This window comes from Montipora capricornis, chromosome 8 (assembly GCF_036669925.1).
Source record: "Montipora capricornis isolate CH-2021 chromosome 8, ASM3666992v2, whole genome shotgun sequence".
Classification (NCBI taxonomy): domain Eukaryota; kingdom Metazoa; phylum Cnidaria; class Anthozoa; order Scleractinia; family Acroporidae; genus Montipora; species Montipora capricornis.
In genome coordinates, this window is record NC_090890.1 from 33,965,169 (window position 1) to 33,983,790 (window position 18,622).

Here is an 18,622-nt window from a genome sequence, read left to right on the forward strand (position 1 = left end):
TATCAATAGAAACCCGGCGAATGCCTTTGCTCGCCACCAGCAGCAAGCTTTAATCGCTTAAAGGGAAATTCAAGCGGGTAATTTTTATAAAATGTGTGACGAAACCAACGACATGTTTTAACAACATACCGCAAATTGGTTTTTTACCAACCTTTCCCACATTGTCTGCGATTACCCATGAGATAATATCAGGCAACTAATGGCCGACTTTTAATGCCTTTCATTCGACGTTGTTCTCTGTTTTGAACAGGAATTTGTCAAAACGTTAGGGTTCTTTGTGTCGCATTGGCAACCACTGATGCACTCCAATCCAGCATTTCTACACGGACATTCCGCACTTCTCATAGTCTTTACGACTGCACGTATTCTTGCAGGAATAAATCTGTTGATTCAACCTCAGCTTTTTTTATATCGGAAACGCAAATAAAAATAGTAATAAAACCCACCACTCAGTCTATGCTAGACGCAGGAAGATGGCATCTCTATTCCATTTCTAGGTCTAGTTGACTTCTATGTTCAGCTATAGGTGAACTGTAAATATTTACAGCTTACGTTGGCAGTGATCCCGACAATTAAAATTCTTCTGCACGTATTTTCGTATCTCTCGGCGTTCTTCATTTTTTGCCTGTTCCCTGCGGCGATTTTCTTCGTCTGTAGCTGGTTTTTTGTCACGCGTCACATACTCAAGTGTAATCGGACGCAATTGGAGAAAAAGACTCCCGCGCTGGCCACATAGGCAAAAACGTAGGCATGGCTGACAAGAATCCTTTAATGCCAACTAAAGTTCGCCGTAAACAAGGTACTCTAGCTTAATCGTTGAGCACCTAAGAGTCTTGGCCACTTATTTTGATTTCTTATGTGCTAAGGGGGTCCAACTCAGATACGGATCAAAAACAAAAGCGACATTGGCCCAGTATACCTGTTGATAGGCCACCATTACGGGTGACAGTCGTTTCATTCTCGAAAAATCCTTAACATGACGAACTTTGGTAAAACTGGAATCATAATTGTTATATTTATCTTGATAAAAATGTCAAAAGCAACAGTAATGGACATCTTTACGGAAATTTTTAAGTATGGTGTCGATGAGAAGACTGACAGGCCAATCGTAGGTAAGTGACTTGTTATTGATAATGATAGAGTCAGGTGTACTGGAAGGAATCAGTTCAGTTTTAGTTTAAAGAATCTCAGTCACGTCAATAACGATGAAATAGGCCAACTAAATGACAGCTTGAAATCTTTTTGGCTATAACAAAACAGATTAGAAACCTAAAAGTTTATCACTTTTGTCAATCAGAACTGAATGGATTATAAGAATGGTATTCTCAATGCCGTAAAAGTTTTACTCATTTTAATATTTAAAAGAGGCCTGTGGCCGGTTTCTCGAAGCCTGGCGGCGCTAACCGTTGGTTAACAGATGTCAAAACCTATAAGTTTCTATGGTATTTAACGCTGGATAGCGCTATCCATGCTTTGAGCAACCCGGGCCTGGTTGATATTATCGGTTCTCACTGTAACACGAGCATTTGTGAGTCAGAAAGCAAGAGAAGACTTAAGTTACAAATTTTAAGCGAGGAACAGTTCTCTGCCTTTTTAAAGTAGCACTAAAGTTAAGCACCATTGAGTGCAGGAATGACGTTCTCCCAACGGATTTCCTTCCTATCCTTAGTCTAAGGGTCAAATTTGGCAAGGTGAAATGCAGAGGGTGGAGATGTTAGAACGAGATGCAAGCAAAATGTGTGGTGTATGATTAAAAGATCAGCATTTACAAGTGGGGTTGGGCAGATGGAATACCATCCATCCAACACTTTCTCTGCGAACGTCCAATTGGCCTCCTGCACGCGTGTGACACAATCTAAATGGGTAATACCCATATAATCTAAATTTAGATCAGTAGGTGCAACCCATCTCAGATGATCATCCGAGTCATCCAAGCAACTCATTAAATATGCATTTCCTCTTTCACTTCAATTACATGAAGTTTACCCTATACTTCTCGTCAGGAAAAAAAAAGGGAAAAAAGGAATTTTTTGTTCAAGATGATCGACGGACATGGATGACAAAAAGGTACGTTGAACCTAGTCCGTTAGCCACGCGTAAGGAATCATCGATAATCACCACACCATCGAAGCACGCTGCTGAGTGAAGGCGAATTTTTGTAATATTTAAATAGAGACCAATTACCAATATTGAAAGCTAATCGATTTTTAAGATGAGTGCTTACTTAGAATGGGCGTTTAGACTTAAAACACAGTTTATCAGCACTATTCAAAATGGGTGCTTAGACCTAAATACGGTGCATGCATGATGGTTGGATGACTCGGATGGTCATCTGAGATGGCTTGCACCCACTGATCTAAATTTAAATTATATGGGTATTACCCATTTAGATTGTTTAACACTGGTGCCTCCTGCCACGGGGCTTCCATTCTGTCATAATCCTCCCGGGTGGGGGGTGGGGGGCATTCGCATAACATGGCCAAACCAATGCAGGGTGTTCCTTAATATTATAATTTGATAATTTATCCCTTTTTTTATACAAGGATACCTGATTCAGAATGGCGGGCAAGGCAACAGTATCCCAGATATAAATCAACAAATTAATTGACGAGCGTAGTAAACGTTAGGCATTCACTCTTATGAGCAAGTTAATGTCTTTTTTAACTCGTTTTGTTTTCAAGGAGTGCTCACTCAAGAAACCGATCGAAACGTAACCATATTTGGAAGTCAATATATTGCCGCATCTTACGTGAAATTTATCGAGTCTGCTGGAGGAAGAATGGTTCCTATTTTGTATCCTTTGAAATTTCCATTCGTTCACAACCAATTAACGAAATAATATCTTGTCTCACACGAGGTACATGACTGAAATCCAGTAAAATGACGATACAGATGGCCGGATATTTTGGATTTAAGAGAAAAACTCACGGAGACTTCGAATTCGTGAGCCTAGAAAGGTGTGCAAAGCATGCAGTTAGACGGCCATGGTCTTTGTAACAATTTAGAGCTGCCAGGAACAACAACATAAACGCACTTAACAAATAGTATTGTTAAATGGATTCTTAACCAAAACACAGCATCGATTCCACGGAAAAACAGATTGAAAAGCAGTTCAATTCTTTGAATGGGTAAGTGCGTGAGCATGGTCATGGGGTGAAACCTGTATTTCCTCTTGTGGCCGACTGATGCGAAGCATTAAGAATAAAGATAAGCGAAATGTGTTTAAAAGGACAATGATAGAGTGACTAATTTATACGAGTGTAGGGACCAGGGATAGGTTCAAATATGTTAATTCCTGGGAATTAATTAATTAACGCCCTAACCCAAGCTAAACTCGTATAAAATAGTCACTCAAGCTTTTTTTTCTTTTGTTACGCTTATCTTTGTTTCTAAACGTTAACTAAATTTAAGCCATTTCGAATATATTAATTTAAACGCCGAAATAAAAGGCTACATGCATGGAGTAATTTGTTTGCTGGGAAAGAATTATCTTAGATTGTTGCCTCGTCAGTTTGGGATTAATCAGAACAGCACCTACAAAGTGAACACATAGCTTAGCTGACTGGTGAGAATAAATTCAGATGTCTCAGATGTTTGGTATTCAGTCTCAGGCTTATTTCAGTTCCTTCAGACATGGTTTGATGCCACTGTGGTTAGAAGATTATGAGTACAACATCTAAAGTTACAATTCACGGGTGGTGAATGGGTCTGTAAGTGGTATTCGTGGTTTAATGGTTTTAATATAAACGTGGAACTTACCCATTTCTCTTATTTATTCCATATATTGAAACATAGGGCCATTTTCCCAGGAGGTCACCGACTACTGCATCATACAAATTACACTCGGGTAGGAAAGCAGATATTTGATTTGGCTCTTAAGGTAAGCTGTAAAGACGTCTTTGTACTGATAAATGAGAAAAAATGTAGAATCTATGGGCTTTCAAGGTGAAAATTGTTTCTAAGAAATCAGTCAGGTTGTATGTTGGGAAGGTCAGTGATGCCCTCTTCTAGACCTCTTTTTGTTTGCCAGGTCCTGAAACCAGTCCTGCACTACTGAGGAACAAGCAAGAGTTGAGAGATCTTACCGGCTGAAGCTTGAAAAACCCTCCTTATCCGAGATCGTGCTATTTACATTTTCATTACAAAAATACAGCGCAAAATACAACGTTGATTGTGACTGTTTATCCCTGAAATGCTTTTCCTCTAGGCTTTCGACAACGGGGACTTTTTTCCTATCTGGGCGGAATGTCTCGGTTTAGAGCTGGTTGCTATGCTGGTCAGCAGGTCGAATTTGAGTCATGGACAACTGCGCACAAATCTCTTTACTGAAGTTGATGCAAAGAACGTCAGTCTAAAGCTTATCCTAGCCAAAGGTTTGCTGCATGATTCTTAGAGGGCCTCATATTAATTGATATATATAATTACTCGTGTGATGTCTTACGTATTTTACGGAATGCTGAAACATTTCAAAATTTCGTTTCACCACTGGTGATATCAACCCATTTACCTTTGATTTTTTTCAAGACTATATTAAAGCCGCCATGTGGAAGTCTGCTCCGCCATATATCGTAAAGTATTTAAGTAATAATTCAGTGATGTATAACAACCACAGGATGGCACTCACCCCTAAGGTTAGTCTCGACTTCATCTTTGTACGTTGTGTGTGTGTGTTTTTTTTTGTAATGGTCGTAGGTGGTTTTCACATTACGTCATCACCGCCATGTTGGTGGACGCAAACAAAAGATCTCGCATTTTCCCCACTCCTTTTGTTTGTCCACATGTCCAGCAACTGTTTATATTACATCATTGTTACCCGTGTCTGAAGAGATTGGTTGCAAACCATCTTTCTGTCATACCGATTGCTGCGGAGTTGCAACTGACCTCTTTAACTTTCCCATTTCCCATTTTCTGACCACGTGATGTTTCCAAGGGAATTTTCCTTTTGTTCTTTCATAAGGTTGCATAAATATGCACGTGCATAAGACGACATTTGAAAGAAAATGTTCCCTAGACATCACGTCGTCTGAAAGAAAAAGCTGAAGAGGTCTATTGGGTCATTTCACTGAGAGTCAACTTCAACGCCCGTAGTTGAGGTTCCGAATTTTGACTTTTGAGTAGGAAACCTCGATTTCGCTGATTCTGTTATCGCTGTTGTTGTTTTAATTTTGCAACATACGGGTACCTTTTATACTCGTGAGCTTACAGGGTCACGGGTTAAAGGATTCTGGAATATTTCTTTAAGAAGACAATAAGCTAGTTTCGAATTGTGTAGCAACGAAAGAGCAGCGATAACAGAATCAGCGAAATCAAGGTTTCCTACTCAAAAGTCAAATTTGAACCTCAACCACGGAAGTTGAAGTTGACTCTCAGTGAAATGACCCAATAGACCTCTTTAGTTTGTACTTTCAGACCACGTGATGTTAATCTAGGGAACAGTTTCTTTCAAGTGTCGTCTAATGCACAATTTTAAGCCAGCCTATTCAGGCGACTTTCATTCATAACAATTTCCTTCTAACTATCATAAATATTAAATTTAATGATACATATAGTCCGTTGAAGTGTAAATGATTAGAAAGCATGAAATGTGTAAAGAGAACAAGAGAAGATAGAACGACATTTTAGTTGTAAGTGGAATATCAATTCAAATTCAAAATCACAAACCAAAACAAAACAACGAGTAACCGTTAGTTAGCTGATGCCGACTGAAGCAGCTACGTTCCTTTGGTCACAAGTAGTGTTTTTCGTTAAGGGCGTGAATATAATTTCTTGAGACTAATTTTAAAGGTAACCTAAAATTGCACAATTTGAGTCCAAGAAAAATAGTAAAAATAAGATAGTCCGACGATTCACCAGTGACGTTCCTCCCTGTCGCAGACCTACGACAAGAACAAACTTCTGAACAACTTCTTTAGAATCCTTGGGACCAGCAAGGACCGAAAAGGAGTGGAATTCATTGCAATGATGGAAGGTATACGAGTTATGTCATTCCTGTTGTAACTCTGACATTTAGCAGGTTTCAGTTTTTGAATCAATTAACTCTTTGATTTGCTTAAATTGACCGCGTTTACACTATGTAAGCTTTCGAGGAGAAATTGGGGAGTGAAGAGTACAAATCGATTCTTAGTAATACTTTTCTTATGCTGTGGAGGGAGCTCACTGTAATAACCCCCTCTGGTCTCAAAATATGTTCCTTCAACACGAAAAATGTTCCTTGTTACCACTATTTTAGCCTTTATCAGTAAGTTTTTTTCCGCAAATAAACAAACTGAAAGAGGTGCATCATCCACATCCAGATGAACTGTCATCGGCGTAGTTCATATTGACGAGATGCCTCAGTATTTTACATAACAAAGCAATGGGATTGCTTGCAGGTAAACAGTACCCAATATATTTGTTCCACTGGCATCCTCTAAAGGCACAATTTGAATGGCGGCGAGACTTGGACATCAAACATTCCATGAAAGATGTGCTTGCTGGTCAATATTTTGCGAACTTCTTTATGAAACAAGGTCAGTTTTTTGTCACTACTCCTTTGTCTTTAGTGAGCTTAAGACACTCAACTAGTGACTTGGGTTTTCAAATTTCTTTTTCTTTTCTTTCCCGTGTTCGTTTTTGATAATTCTAACTGTTCTAACGTTGGCGTCCACCAAAAGAAAAACTAGTCCTTTTTTTTTTCCCAGTGACCAACTGTGTGTTATGCGAATGTGAAATGACCTGGAAGCCACTTAAACTTTCATTTCCTCGCGAGGGCTTGTTTTCTAAGGTTGAGTAGATGCGTTGGGAAACCAAACCATCCCTATTGACAACATGGTTTGACCACGGGCTCCAGTTCTGTTCGATTTTTTTTCTCATCCAGTGGTCCGTTTGAGGGTACGTTTTGAATGAGTCTCGTTCTAAGCGGAGCAATTCACTTTTTAACGCCTTTGTCACGAAAGTTCTCAAGGTAAGTCTAACATATGGTCACTCTCAATTTATCCATAGCAAGACGCAGTGGTCATCACTTTCCCAGTGTAGCAGAAGAAAGAGCTGCGCTAATTTACAACTACAAAACCACTTATGTAGAGGATTACTTGCCAGTGATTCAAGCTTACTTTTTTTATAATAATGTCCAGTAAATTAATTACAAGAAAATACAACATACAGGTTACATCTTGTAACTTGGGCGCGTATACGGAATTGACGCACACTAAATGATTACGTATTATAGATCAGGCCCGTGCAGAAGCGTCGCAAAACCGACTGACCTCTCTTATACAAAATAGTGGACCAGGGAATGCCGTACAAAACACTATTCCATGCTTTAATTTATTAAATTTAAATATTGTAATTTTACTCTTGAAAGTTTCAATAAGATTAATGTTTTATTCAGATAATCGGAAGTACAATTTTAAGCACAGCACCAAGATAAGTGAAAATGTTATTTCTGACAGTTGTAGCCTGCGAAATTGGCAGAAATGGATATTTTGCCGGCACGGACCAGAGGACTGGGTCCGGTTGTCTGGTGGGGATTATGGGTAATTTGTCGTATAAATAGTGAACCGTTAGGGATTTAAATCAGTCTAGGTTCAGCTTTCTTCGCCTACTTTTTTGTTACATTTTCCCCTTAGCCTCCATGGGGTAGTGGCACTTGCATAGGGTTTGGAGAATACGTTCCCTCATTCCCGAAGGGTTTCGGGTTTTCGTATCCGGCAGGTGCCCAGTGTACTTTTCCTTTAACAAGTTTTTAGGAGGTCAGTACCATCAAGTATGCTAACGTATTGTTATGCTAGGAGTTTTTATGCATATGGGAAGCAAAATTAAACCGGCTTGTGGCGGTTGCTGTCACACATGCCCATGCCCATGTTTCTCTGTCAGTAACATCAAGTATGCTAACGTATTGTTATGCTAGAGCGGAGTTTGTATGCATATCGAAAGCAAATTAAACCGGCTTGTGGCGCTTGCTGTCCTACATGCCCATGTATCTACACAGTTGTGTTGTGATTGAGTAGTCGTGTTGTGTCTGATTGGATAGTGGAGTCAAAATTGCAGTATAGTGTCTTAAGGTGATTCAAACCGGTTTCAACAATTTGGAAGGCATGCGCTTTTAGAAAGATAAACTCTACAACATTGTTTCCCTTAATGACAACATGTGAAACATCAATAATTGATTAACAAGATCCACATATTGATGTCACGTTAAACTTACCATGGCAACAAAAGAACCATCTAAAAACGCACTATACTTTGTGTTTAAGCGTTTATATCTCAAAAACGAAGTCGGTGACCAACATTTTTTATTGAGCGCCTCCTTCGAGAAACGATCAAGCTAAACAGAACACGATGAAAAACCAGAAATTACAGGAGTTTTAAGAGGTCTTTCTTGATTGATCGGTATTAAACTTATGGTTCCAGTCTCCAGCGCTCGTTTGGAACAGGGCTACTGGCTTCGTTTATAAGATTGCGGTCATGCTACACTAATACCAGAGCCATTTTTCACTTTAATTTATGCACTCGGGCCTTGAATTGAGTAGTACAACAAATCAAGGAGCCGTAACTAACAGCGCGACCCGAGAAAACCAAGTTTGTAAGAATTATGATACTTCTTCGCCGTTAAATTAAGAAGCAAAGTTGTAAATACGGCCCATATGGAGGTATATCTATGACAAAATTCAATGATCAGTATTTGAAATAAAATCGTCCAAATCATGAATGCATCAATCCAAAGCTGAATGGCAACAAGCCCGGCCGATTCTGCAAATGGCCATCACAGAAAGAGGCATAACGCAAATAGGCATCACGCAAATAGCCATAACGCGAATAGGTATAACGCAAGTAGACATCACGCAAAAAGGCATGACGCGGAGACGCATAACGCAAATGGCCATGGCGCAAAAAGGATAATGCAATGAGGCATAAAGCAGGGCCGTAACGCAGAGGCCTAACTTAAACAGGAAGAAAAAGTTCGATAGCGATTACATGTTCTTTCCCTTGAACAATCAAATGACTTTTTATTAGAGCTGAAATTATTTACGGAGCACACAGCTAGTCTCAATTCTTCAAAGGGCCTTTGCGTTATGGCTATTTTACATTATGCCCTTTGCGTTAAGAATATTGGCGTTATGCCTTTCTGCGTTATGCCCTTTTTGCGTTATGCCTCTTTCCGTTGTTCCTCTTCACGCTATGGCTATTTGCGTTATGGCTATTTGCATTATGCCTCTTTGCGTTATGGCTGTTTGCGTTATGACTTTTTGCGTTATGCCTCTCTGCGTTATGCTCTTTCCGTGATGGCCATTTGCAGAATCGGCTTCTTGCCATTCAGCTTTGGATTGAAGCATTCATGATTTGGACGATTTTATTTCAAATACTTATACTGAATTTTGTCACAGGTATACCTCCATAGGCCCACTAAATTGGCCAATCACAGTGCGCGCATTATCTGATAGTGGATCCGTCGACCGATAAATTTCTTGAATTAAGAAAATGAACATATTTGAACCTTGCATACGGCTGGCGCGCCTCAAATTTGAATTGACCAATCAGGATTCAGCAGGCGGGAAAAACTTCACTGTTCTGATTTCAATTAAAATTAACAGAAATAGCATTGAAATAAGGTCATTTATCTCACTGGAGATGGCATTAAATATTCAGCAAAAGGGACTTACAATTTCCAAAACCATATCAGATTGTAAAAAGTGAAAAATATGAAATATTTTGTGTCTCCAAGCTTGCAATTTGGCGTCAAAAATGGGTCACCGGCTTCCGGCATGGCAACTCGCTCGTTCTTCGTGGAGTGTCGCCAGGTAGGGTAATAGTTGTGTTATTTTGAGCAAAATATGCTGTTCCTCGTCAAATTAAACCCGGAATTCTCAACTTAACTATTAGAAGAGACCAAGGCAACTTTAGCCTTTATTTTTGTTAGCTATTTTCGTGTCGTTTCGGTAGGAAAGCTAAGTTTTGACTGCCGCTCGTACTGCGGGCGCAGCCGCCGTATGCAAGGAAGTGCGATTTATAGACGAAATGTAGACGTAATCCTCGCAGTTAACTGGGCAATTAAACTTTTCTTACGCGGGCATTTCCGTCAGAAACCGTTTGGGAATTACAGGAGCGTGATTTGATGTGGTATTCCAAATTGCATTCAAAAGTTTGAAATAAACTCTTACAACTTTCCTTTTGATACATTAAAATGGCAAAATGCCCGTCCTTGAAAATTATGCCTCGCTTATTGTACCTCCAAAGGCTGGTTTTCACTAGCGACGGAATCGGTGTCGATTCGTATTCGGAGTAGTAAGAGCGCTAAGCGGAGTCATAACCTCGACGGAATCGGAGTCGGAATAAACAGAACATTCTCATTTTCTTCCGACTCCGCTTATGGCTCCGTCGCTTATGATCCAGTGAAAACTAGATTGTCGGAGTCGGAAGCACAATGCTTGGAATTGAGCATTGTGATTGGTTTATTCTTCCGATTGTGCTTCCGACTCCGACAATGCAGTTTTCACTGGATCGTAAGCAACGGAGTAGATCGTATCACTTTGCGCTTCTGATTACGACTCCGACTCTGTCGCTTGTGAAAACCAGCCTTAAAGGAACAATGTATTAAAGACATACATTTGAATTGCGGAAATGAAACAAGTTAAGGACGGTGCCTACTAATTCAAAGGCATTTTTGCGCAACTTACTGAATATGCGGGAAAAGCAAATCTTAACAAGTGTTATTGAAATCCAAAAAGAAAATTTCATGCATTTTTCGAAGATAATTAATACAAAGCTTTGAAATACAAAGCAATGTATGGCGTTCATTTTCAAATTGAAGCTTAATTATCTCAGAAAAATGCGTGGTTACCCTAATTTTCTTCTTGGATACCAAGAGAACTTGCTAAGTTGCGCTTTCTCCGCCTAGTTTTGAATCGCGTAAAAATAACCCTGTATTAATATGCACTACCCATTGGAAATCCGAGTATCTCGAGATGCGCAGAACGTATGCGCAATAACAATAGTAGGCACCGTCCTTAAGTTTTGAGATCATCGCAGTTATGAACGCTACTTTAGCAGTAACGAAAGGAAAGCCTGAAAAATTCAGGTTTGAACTCTACCAATGGAGGTATCAAGCCAACTGGGAGCTGGTCATTTTTACTGTATGTGAGTACGTAAATGAACCCCGTCGATGATGTGGTGAAGCAAAAATGTATTAAAAACATACATTTGAAATGCGGAAATGAAACAAGTTAAGTTTTGAGATCATCGCAGTTATGAACGCTACTTTAGCAGTAACGAAAAAACGAATTTTTCAGGCTTTCCTTTCGCTACTGCTGAAGTAGCGTTTATAACATTGTACCTGTTTGGCTTTCGCACCAAATTTAATAATACACTTCACAAATCTTATCGTGAAGCCATAATTTATCACCCTGATGACAACGACAATGACATGGGTCAAGACTTCCATTAATGTCGTCAACAACAGTCGTTCTCAGGAATACACGTACCCGGGTATTTCCATTTCAGCAAAGTATGTCACGACTCCTGGCTCTGAAGCCTTTTCACTGCCTTCCCACATTAAATAACAAATGGCATGGAATAGTATCATCGTGACCCAATCAGACTGACAGCAAGTGGGCCATGTGTTTCTACTTCCTTGTCGTCGGTTTATTTCCGCCCTCCCCATCCTTTTTATCATCGGTTATACCAAAGTTTTGATTCAACCTGATCTGTCTTGATCCTCTCAGTTTCTTTAGGTCTCTACTGTACTGTAACTCTTGGGTCAGTCTCTTGTGCTGTTCTTCAAGTTCTCGTCGATGTTCGTGCAAGGCTCGTGTTCGTTTAATAAGTTGTAATAACTCTTTCCGTAAAAGGCAGTTTTCATCTTTGATCCTCCGAGTATGTTCATCGAGACACTGTTTCGCTTCCTGAAAAGCAGCAGTCAACTTATTAGCTAGCTCACTTTAGACATGCGGTACAATTTGCATGTATTTGAACGCCATTTGCTACCTTGAGGGTAAAAACCAAAATCTAATGAATGTAACTATTTTATAAATGAATTCAGATAATTACTTTATTGTAATTTCCTTTTGTACCTTGCAAATTCTCTTTCTCCATTTCATGAAAGAATTTTTCCTTTTTGTTTTATGGACCATACATACGTTCCCATGTTCCACGCAATAGAATAAGCTCAAAATTCAGAAAGATATTTTCTCTGAAAGGGTGCAGGACAAATATTGAACCAAATGTAACCAAATGGCAATCGGAAAAAAACTCGTGAATAGAGAGACGAAAGGCCAAACCAACTTGATTTGTATTTCAGTCGATCACAACGCACGCCAAAGAATCAAAGGAGCTAACAACAGCATGAGGAGGAAAACGCACGTTACTGGCACAGAACGTTAGAAACCGACGGAAACACCCTCTTGCACAAAACAAACACTGATGCGCTTGCTAATATAATATGCCAAAGTAAAGCTAAAAAAAAAAAACAGACAAATAAACACAGATAGAATGATAATTGAGCCAGTGCATACTTGAGAAGCCTGTTGTGCCATTTCCTGTATTTTTTCATCTGATTCCTTTTGATAGGAGCGTTTTTCTCTTAGAAACTGTGATTTAAGTTTCTGTATGGCTTCAGAATGCTTTCCTCTCATGGTATGAACTTCCTGCTCCAGTCGCGCAATCTCTGCCTTCTGGTCCCTCTGAAGAGTCTGTTAAGTGTCAAATAAATGCGATCGTTAATAACATACATCGTTTTCAGAGTGCAAAACCCAACTACTCGTATTCGAAACTACGATTTGCGGATACTATGGCACATTTTTCACATCAAGGATATAGATGATGCGATTTCCCGCTTATCAGTGTTGTTCCCACAAAGGTATTCTGTCACAATATCTTTCCCGAGTACCCTTTTGCTACACCAAATGAAACAGTGCTCTATTAAGACGAGTTAATAACCAACTTTCAGACAGAAAACTGCCAAACCTTTGAACTAACGATATTTCAAATCAAACAGAGGAATAATAATTACTGTGAACTTAGCACTTTAGGTGCAACGGACTCACAACTTGAATGGAAACGAGGCAACGTTCTCCTTGATAACAAGGTAAAGTGCGAACAAAAACAAGTTAAATACCTGATACTCTTCCAATTCGGCCAGTTCACTGTTTGTCAAAGCAAGTTCAGCCTCCTTCTCAAGCATAACCTGCTTCAAAGCTGGAAGAGTAAGAAAAAATCCGTTACTTGATCATTGCTTCTTCACATTTCAGTCCTCAATCTCATTGACCTGGGTTTTATGATGACCGAATATGCGTGCAACGAAAACACAAAAGCTCGTTTCCGGTCACGCGCAAAATTCTTTACGCGGGATGACGTAGTCAGTCCGCGTTGACATTTCGGTCTTTGGTAGTTTTCATCGGAGTCACAAATTGTGGTGTTTTTTTTTACTTTCCCGTGTCCCGTGCCCTTAGCCAATGCTTAAGGGACGTCGCGAAAATTTTGCGATTTTATAGGCTGCAAGTATGAATCAAGTTAGGTTGCAAAGTACAACTCAAATCTTCAGGAGAAGTTAAGCGTCTCCAATTTCGACCGCTAAATAGCTTTGTTATTCTGATTACGCGGGTTTCCTGTAAGGCGGACCGCGTGGTATCTTATTCTTATTTGAAGTCGCAAATCGCACGTTTTTTTGAAGTTTCCCGTATCCCGTAGAACCAAGTGGTCTCTTTGTTTCGAATGGAAGTCGGAGAAGTGGAATCTCGTCGGGCCGAAGAACACAGCCATAAATTAGCTTCAAAAGCTCTCATCGTCTTGACATTTCACCTAGATCATTCTCGAACGTTGCGCCAATCATTACTTTCCTTCATCGCCGGCTGAGCAGGGATTTAAGCTTGGAAATCTCACACCAATGTTTTCGTAAAGCGTCCACTGAATGGGGTTAATGTACGTCGTATCTCACAGATTTTTTCATCGTGACCCGTAGGAGGAAAACAGCCATAAATTTTTAAGTTATCAAACGAAGATTTCAACCAGGCACCAAGCACTTAATCTAAACACCAAATTTGAAGCAACTTTCATATGTACGATATTCATTACATTCAGAAAACCAGCCAGTTCTCACTCAGATCAAAGGGTTGCACTCTTTCGAAGATGTTACGGTTCATTACCTAGAGTACCTTTTTATCGATCATCGCTATGTTAGTGTTATGTTTATCGTTTGTTATTTTGTACACTACATAATCAGGATAATTATAAACTAGCAATAAAAATAAAGGATTAGTGAGGTGCGTTCGAGTCCTGCTTTGTTATCGACGATCGAGGCTTCTGAAGGTAGTTGTATATTTTGGGGAGAATCATTTTGTACCGCTTTCTAGTAATTGTTCAGTAATTAAGGTATCGCACCAAACGTATTTATGCAATATCAGCGTTATGGGATTTCCATACACTCCGAGCAGCGCGACTTCCAGTGTCCGCGAAGGTATCACCGGCCGGTGCCCCATCCAAGTTCTAACCCCGCCCAACAGGGTTCAACTTCAGTGGACTAACGGAAATGGGCTCCCTTACTACTCTACGTAGACAATGACAGTAAACGTTGTATCTGTACATATATAACAAAACATTTTTCACTTACAGTGACTGAAATGAATTTTGTGAACTTTCAAAAATGTTCCTTAATTAGGAAATAGACCAGTTGCGATATCGAGGCCCAGGGGAATAAACTCATACAAATCCTTATTTTCATTCCCCAGAGCCTCAAAATCATGTTCATTGTTTTAACTTGAATTTTCATATATTGAAGTTAGTCTATTGCTCTCGTGACACTTGAATGAATGTTGGTGAGACTTGAATGTTCCTTTACAACACCAAAGACTAAAAATGGCCCTTTCCTGCCGTCAAATTACAGATCCTCACAGGAATCACCCTTTGGCGCCCTGATCAGTTTTTCAATCTATTTCATGTAAGAAATTCCTTGTGCCCTCGCGCCAGTCTGTTGCAACTCCACACAATCTGGTTTGTCAGTGTAAACAGACTGTGATTATCGCTGCCCATTAAAAGTTTAATAAGTTTGTATGCAGGGATGGCGCAGCAGTAATACCACTTGCCTCCTACCAATGTGGCCCGGGTTCGAATCCCATACTCGGCGCCATAAGTGGGTTGAGCTCAAGGCCTGCTTGCTCGCAGGCTACGTTAGGAGATCCAAATTTACCCAAATATAATTGAGTACATTTGCTTTTTGTTTTTTTTAAAGTTATGATCTGATTGGATCTACATTGAATCAATAGAATACAATTTAGAATATTCAGGGTCAGTGATTAGAATGGATGCATTCTGGGGAATGTGGCCCTTTAAAAAAGCCACGCTACTGCCTGAAAATTTTTGGTGTCTGTAGGATCTTTGTGGTATTTCATCCTTAAGTGGTTAATTCACTTTCGGGATATTGCTTTAAAAAGAATGGCATATCATGGGCTAAAATCAGCCTAACAGTGAATCATGAAAGCATTACATTGTTTCTTGTCTTGATAATCTTTTAACATCTGTTCTCTTTGTTGCCTGATGTTTTCCAATTCTTGCTGATTACTGTCGCTGAGAGATACTATAGTTGTCTGCCTTTTCTGTGTCTTTTTAGCCATGTAAGACATGTACTCATGCTGAAAAAGTAAAACATACAGTATGTAGCTTTGTTTTGAGTAAACACTGAACCAACTTACGGCTGTGTCACTCATTTGACTTGGAATTCTCCTAAGCCAGACAGCGTCATCCTAAATTCAGTCAGTAACGTTTCAAAAAACTTTAATACCTACATCACTGATGAATGCATAAATAGGTTCTAGAGTGCAATGGAAGTTATAGGTTGCAATATGAAAGTTGCTATGGAAACACAGCGATGGGGTAATTTTGTTCAGTATATAATAAATAAAAGAAGTGTATAAACTTGCTCATACCTTTGGTGATTTATGGTCACTGGTGTTTTGAAAGTACTCAAATTGCACTTGCCAAGGATTCTGAGAACTTTCAAAACATCAATTGTGCCCACAAATCATGAAATACATGTACACTCACATTCAAATGATTTCCTCCACATATCTTCTTTTATTAATAACTATTGGATCTCAGTTTGTCATGAAAGAATGTGCAAACAATACTGAGACAACTCACCAAAAAACTCCAGATGTCTCAATAAGACACTTACACTTTCCAATCTTGTTTGTTGTGCCTCTTCTTGAAGCCATTCATTTTCTTTCCTCCTGTTTCCAAGCTGTTAAGGAGCTATGATCATGAAGTACAGAGAAAGCCCTATGACCTTGGATTTGGAAGCATGTTATAAGGAAGTACATGTATCTGTGGTTATGTGAATCCAGGGGCTGACTCTCAGTCGTGGTCTTTCAATATAATACCAGCATGATTTTTCAGGGAATAGTCTATTTTACAGAGAGGGTAAATATTTAATCAATTCCCAGGTTTGAAAAATGCCAGAGAATCCATGACAGCTGAGTACCGGCATCTGTGCAAGCCGTGTATGTATCGATCATTTTCCCACACTGTTAGTAAGTCAGTGGGCTGACTGCTTTACAAATTTTCAACAAAGAATGAGATCAAACAAACATTAAAACAGATAAGATTGAAGTTACAGAAGACGGAATTGAGAACTTCTAGATCCAAAGCTACACACAAACCATATCCTGTTCAGATAAAGGTATAGTGACTTTATGTTCTGGATGGAGCCGTGTGCCTTTCACAACTGAGAATACAATCCTTTTAAGTAGCTTGAAGGATACAATTCCTCTACGTCTTTCTTTAAATTTGACAATTTTTCAGTCAAAACCTCCAGTCTGTAAATGGAACAAAAAACAAGTAACATGGCTCTAGCTAATTAACAACAGATCAGTGCCGAAAAACTTAGGATACCTCGTACATGTCCGTCAAATAATTAAAGCACAACATGTCTATAAAAAAATGGAGTGGATCTGAAACTTTAAGTTGAAGTCGTACCATATTAAGAGTCATTAAGCTTAAATGAACCAAGCAAAGATTTTAGAATTTCCTTTTTTTTTTTTTGTTTTTTTCATTTTTCGTCAAAACGCATATAAAGTAAGCTTACGTAAGCTTACCTTAAGCATTGAGTTTATTAAAACGCTTCGAAAAAACATTTAATCTTACTCTTTTCTTAGTTCCTGCTCCCTGTCTGAAGGATTAATTTTTCCCCCTCCCTCCTCGCCATCTGTGTCACCTTTGATGCTTCCTTTAGCCTTCTTTTTGCCTTTCTTTTTGGCTGGCATCTTCAAAGTCAAAATAAACAAATGCAGTCGCCTTGGACTCATTTATCGCCCGCGATTGCATAGCGGTGAACAGTATACGTCATGTGACCGATGCATAGAAAGACCAAGTAAGTGGTTTTGTAATGTGGGTCGGAGCTCTTACTGCAGTGACAGTTGCGGTAATATTTGTTCCCCTGATAACTCCAGGGCAGCAACTTGACAATGTTAGTGTATCATTGGATGCTGGTGCAGTTGTCGGTCCCTTGCGGCATTTTTGGGAAAGCACAGGCTTTTGCCCTCCAGATCCGCATCAAGAGTCCTATAGGTTTATACTATCCAACGATGAAATTCAAAATCTAGCTTACATTGGTTCAGTGCCTAAACAAGGAATAAAGCAAGTTCGAATACATTGGCTGTTGGATTTGGTTACTTTCAGAAGAAATGAAGACAAGAGTGTAGTTTATAACTTTACATTTCTGGACCATGTCATGCACTTGCTTATCCAGAATGGGTTGAGGCCTGGATTCGAACTGATGGGGAACCCATCAAGTTTCTTCACAGATTTTGACGACATCAAACAAATTTATGCCTGGAGGGATCTTGTCGCTAACCTGGCAAATCATCTTATAGGTATTTAGAATGTACGATTTATTCTAATGCAATTTCGGAGAAGGGACTCTGGGTCTCATAGGGGATGCAACAGGTTGTAGGTATCAGTCTCACATGGCAGTAATAATTAATAATAATTACATTTATATAGCGCAGACCTCTATATGAATATATTCAGTCGCGCTTCACAATATTTTAAAATAAAATTATGTCAAACCGTCACGTGAACTAAAAACATAAGAAACTATTAAAAACTACAACCATATACCTATTTAAAAGCTAAATTAAAAATGAGACATGAGTAGAAAAACCTATTTAAAAGCTAAATTAAAAAAATGAGTTTTAACAGCAGTCTTAAAAGTGTCCAATGTCTTTATGTTGCGAATTGTTGAAGGTAATGCATTCCAAAGATAAGGTGCAGCTGACTGGAATGCACGATCGCCAAGGGTTGGACGGGTCTTAATGCTAGGTAACTCAAGTAATAAAGAGTCGTTTGACCTAAGGGAGTATCTGGATTGCTTTTTGATGCAAATTAAATCAATCAGGTAATTAGGAGCTAGACCGTATAAACACTTAAATGTCAAAAGCAAAATCTTAAACTTTATGCGGTAACTAATCAGGAGCCAATGAAGGTTAAAGAGCAATGGTGTAACATGACAGAATCTTGGTGCTCCTATGACCAGCCGAGCTGCGGCATTCTGTATACGTTGGAATTTCATGATATGTGAATTCGGGAGGCCATATAATAGGCTATTACAATATTATAATTTACTCTACTGTTTATAAAAGCATGAACTAATGATTCG

At 39.2% G+C, this 18,622-nt stretch overlaps 3 protein-coding genes across 5 annotated transcripts in view; 2 read left to right on the forward strand and 1 right to left on the reverse strand.

The window, feature by feature from the left end:
- Positions 1-773: 773 nt before the first annotated feature.
- Positions 774-8,863, forward strand: LOC138060141 (gamma-glutamyl hydrolase-like). The gene is made up of 9 exons (XM_068905857.1): positions 774-1,112; positions 2,682-2,793; positions 3,078-3,128; positions 3,796-3,880; positions 4,208-4,373; positions 4,525-4,631; positions 5,875-5,968; positions 6,372-6,509; positions 6,982-8,863. The coding sequence occupies exons 1-9, from the start codon at positions 977-979 to the stop codon at positions 7,113-7,115; spliced, it is 1,023 nt and encodes a 340-aa protein (XP_068761958.1). The 5' UTR covers positions 774-976; the 3' UTR covers positions 7,116-8,863.
- A 1,637-nt stretch (positions 8,864-10,500) lies between these two features.
- LOC138060142 (coiled-coil domain-containing protein 166-like) lies at positions 10,501-17,254 on the reverse strand. Its single transcript, XM_068905858.1, has 7 exons — positions 17,110-17,254; positions 16,728-16,781; positions 16,142-16,196; positions 15,455-15,599; positions 13,091-13,170; positions 12,489-12,665; positions 10,501-11,879 (listed from the first exon to the last, which is right to left on the reverse strand). The coding sequence occupies exons 1-7, from the start codon at positions 17,226-17,228 to the stop codon at positions 11,601-11,603; spliced, it is 909 nt and encodes a 302-aa protein (XP_068761959.1). The 5' UTR covers positions 17,229-17,254; the 3' UTR covers positions 10,501-11,600.
- A 69-nt stretch (positions 17,255-17,323) lies between these two features.
- Positions 17,324-18,622, forward strand: part of LOC138060543 (alpha-L-iduronidase-like) — a 12,782-nt gene continuing 11,483 nt past the window's right edge. For all 3 annotated transcript variants that reach the window (XM_068906347.1, XM_068906348.1, XM_068906349.1), the window contains exon 1: positions 17,324-17,837. In XM_068906347.1, the coding sequence (XP_068762448.1) occupies positions 17,351-17,837 (487 nt within the window). In that variant the 5' untranslated portion in view covers positions 17,324-17,350. The remainder of the gene's footprint in view (positions 17,838-18,622) is intronic.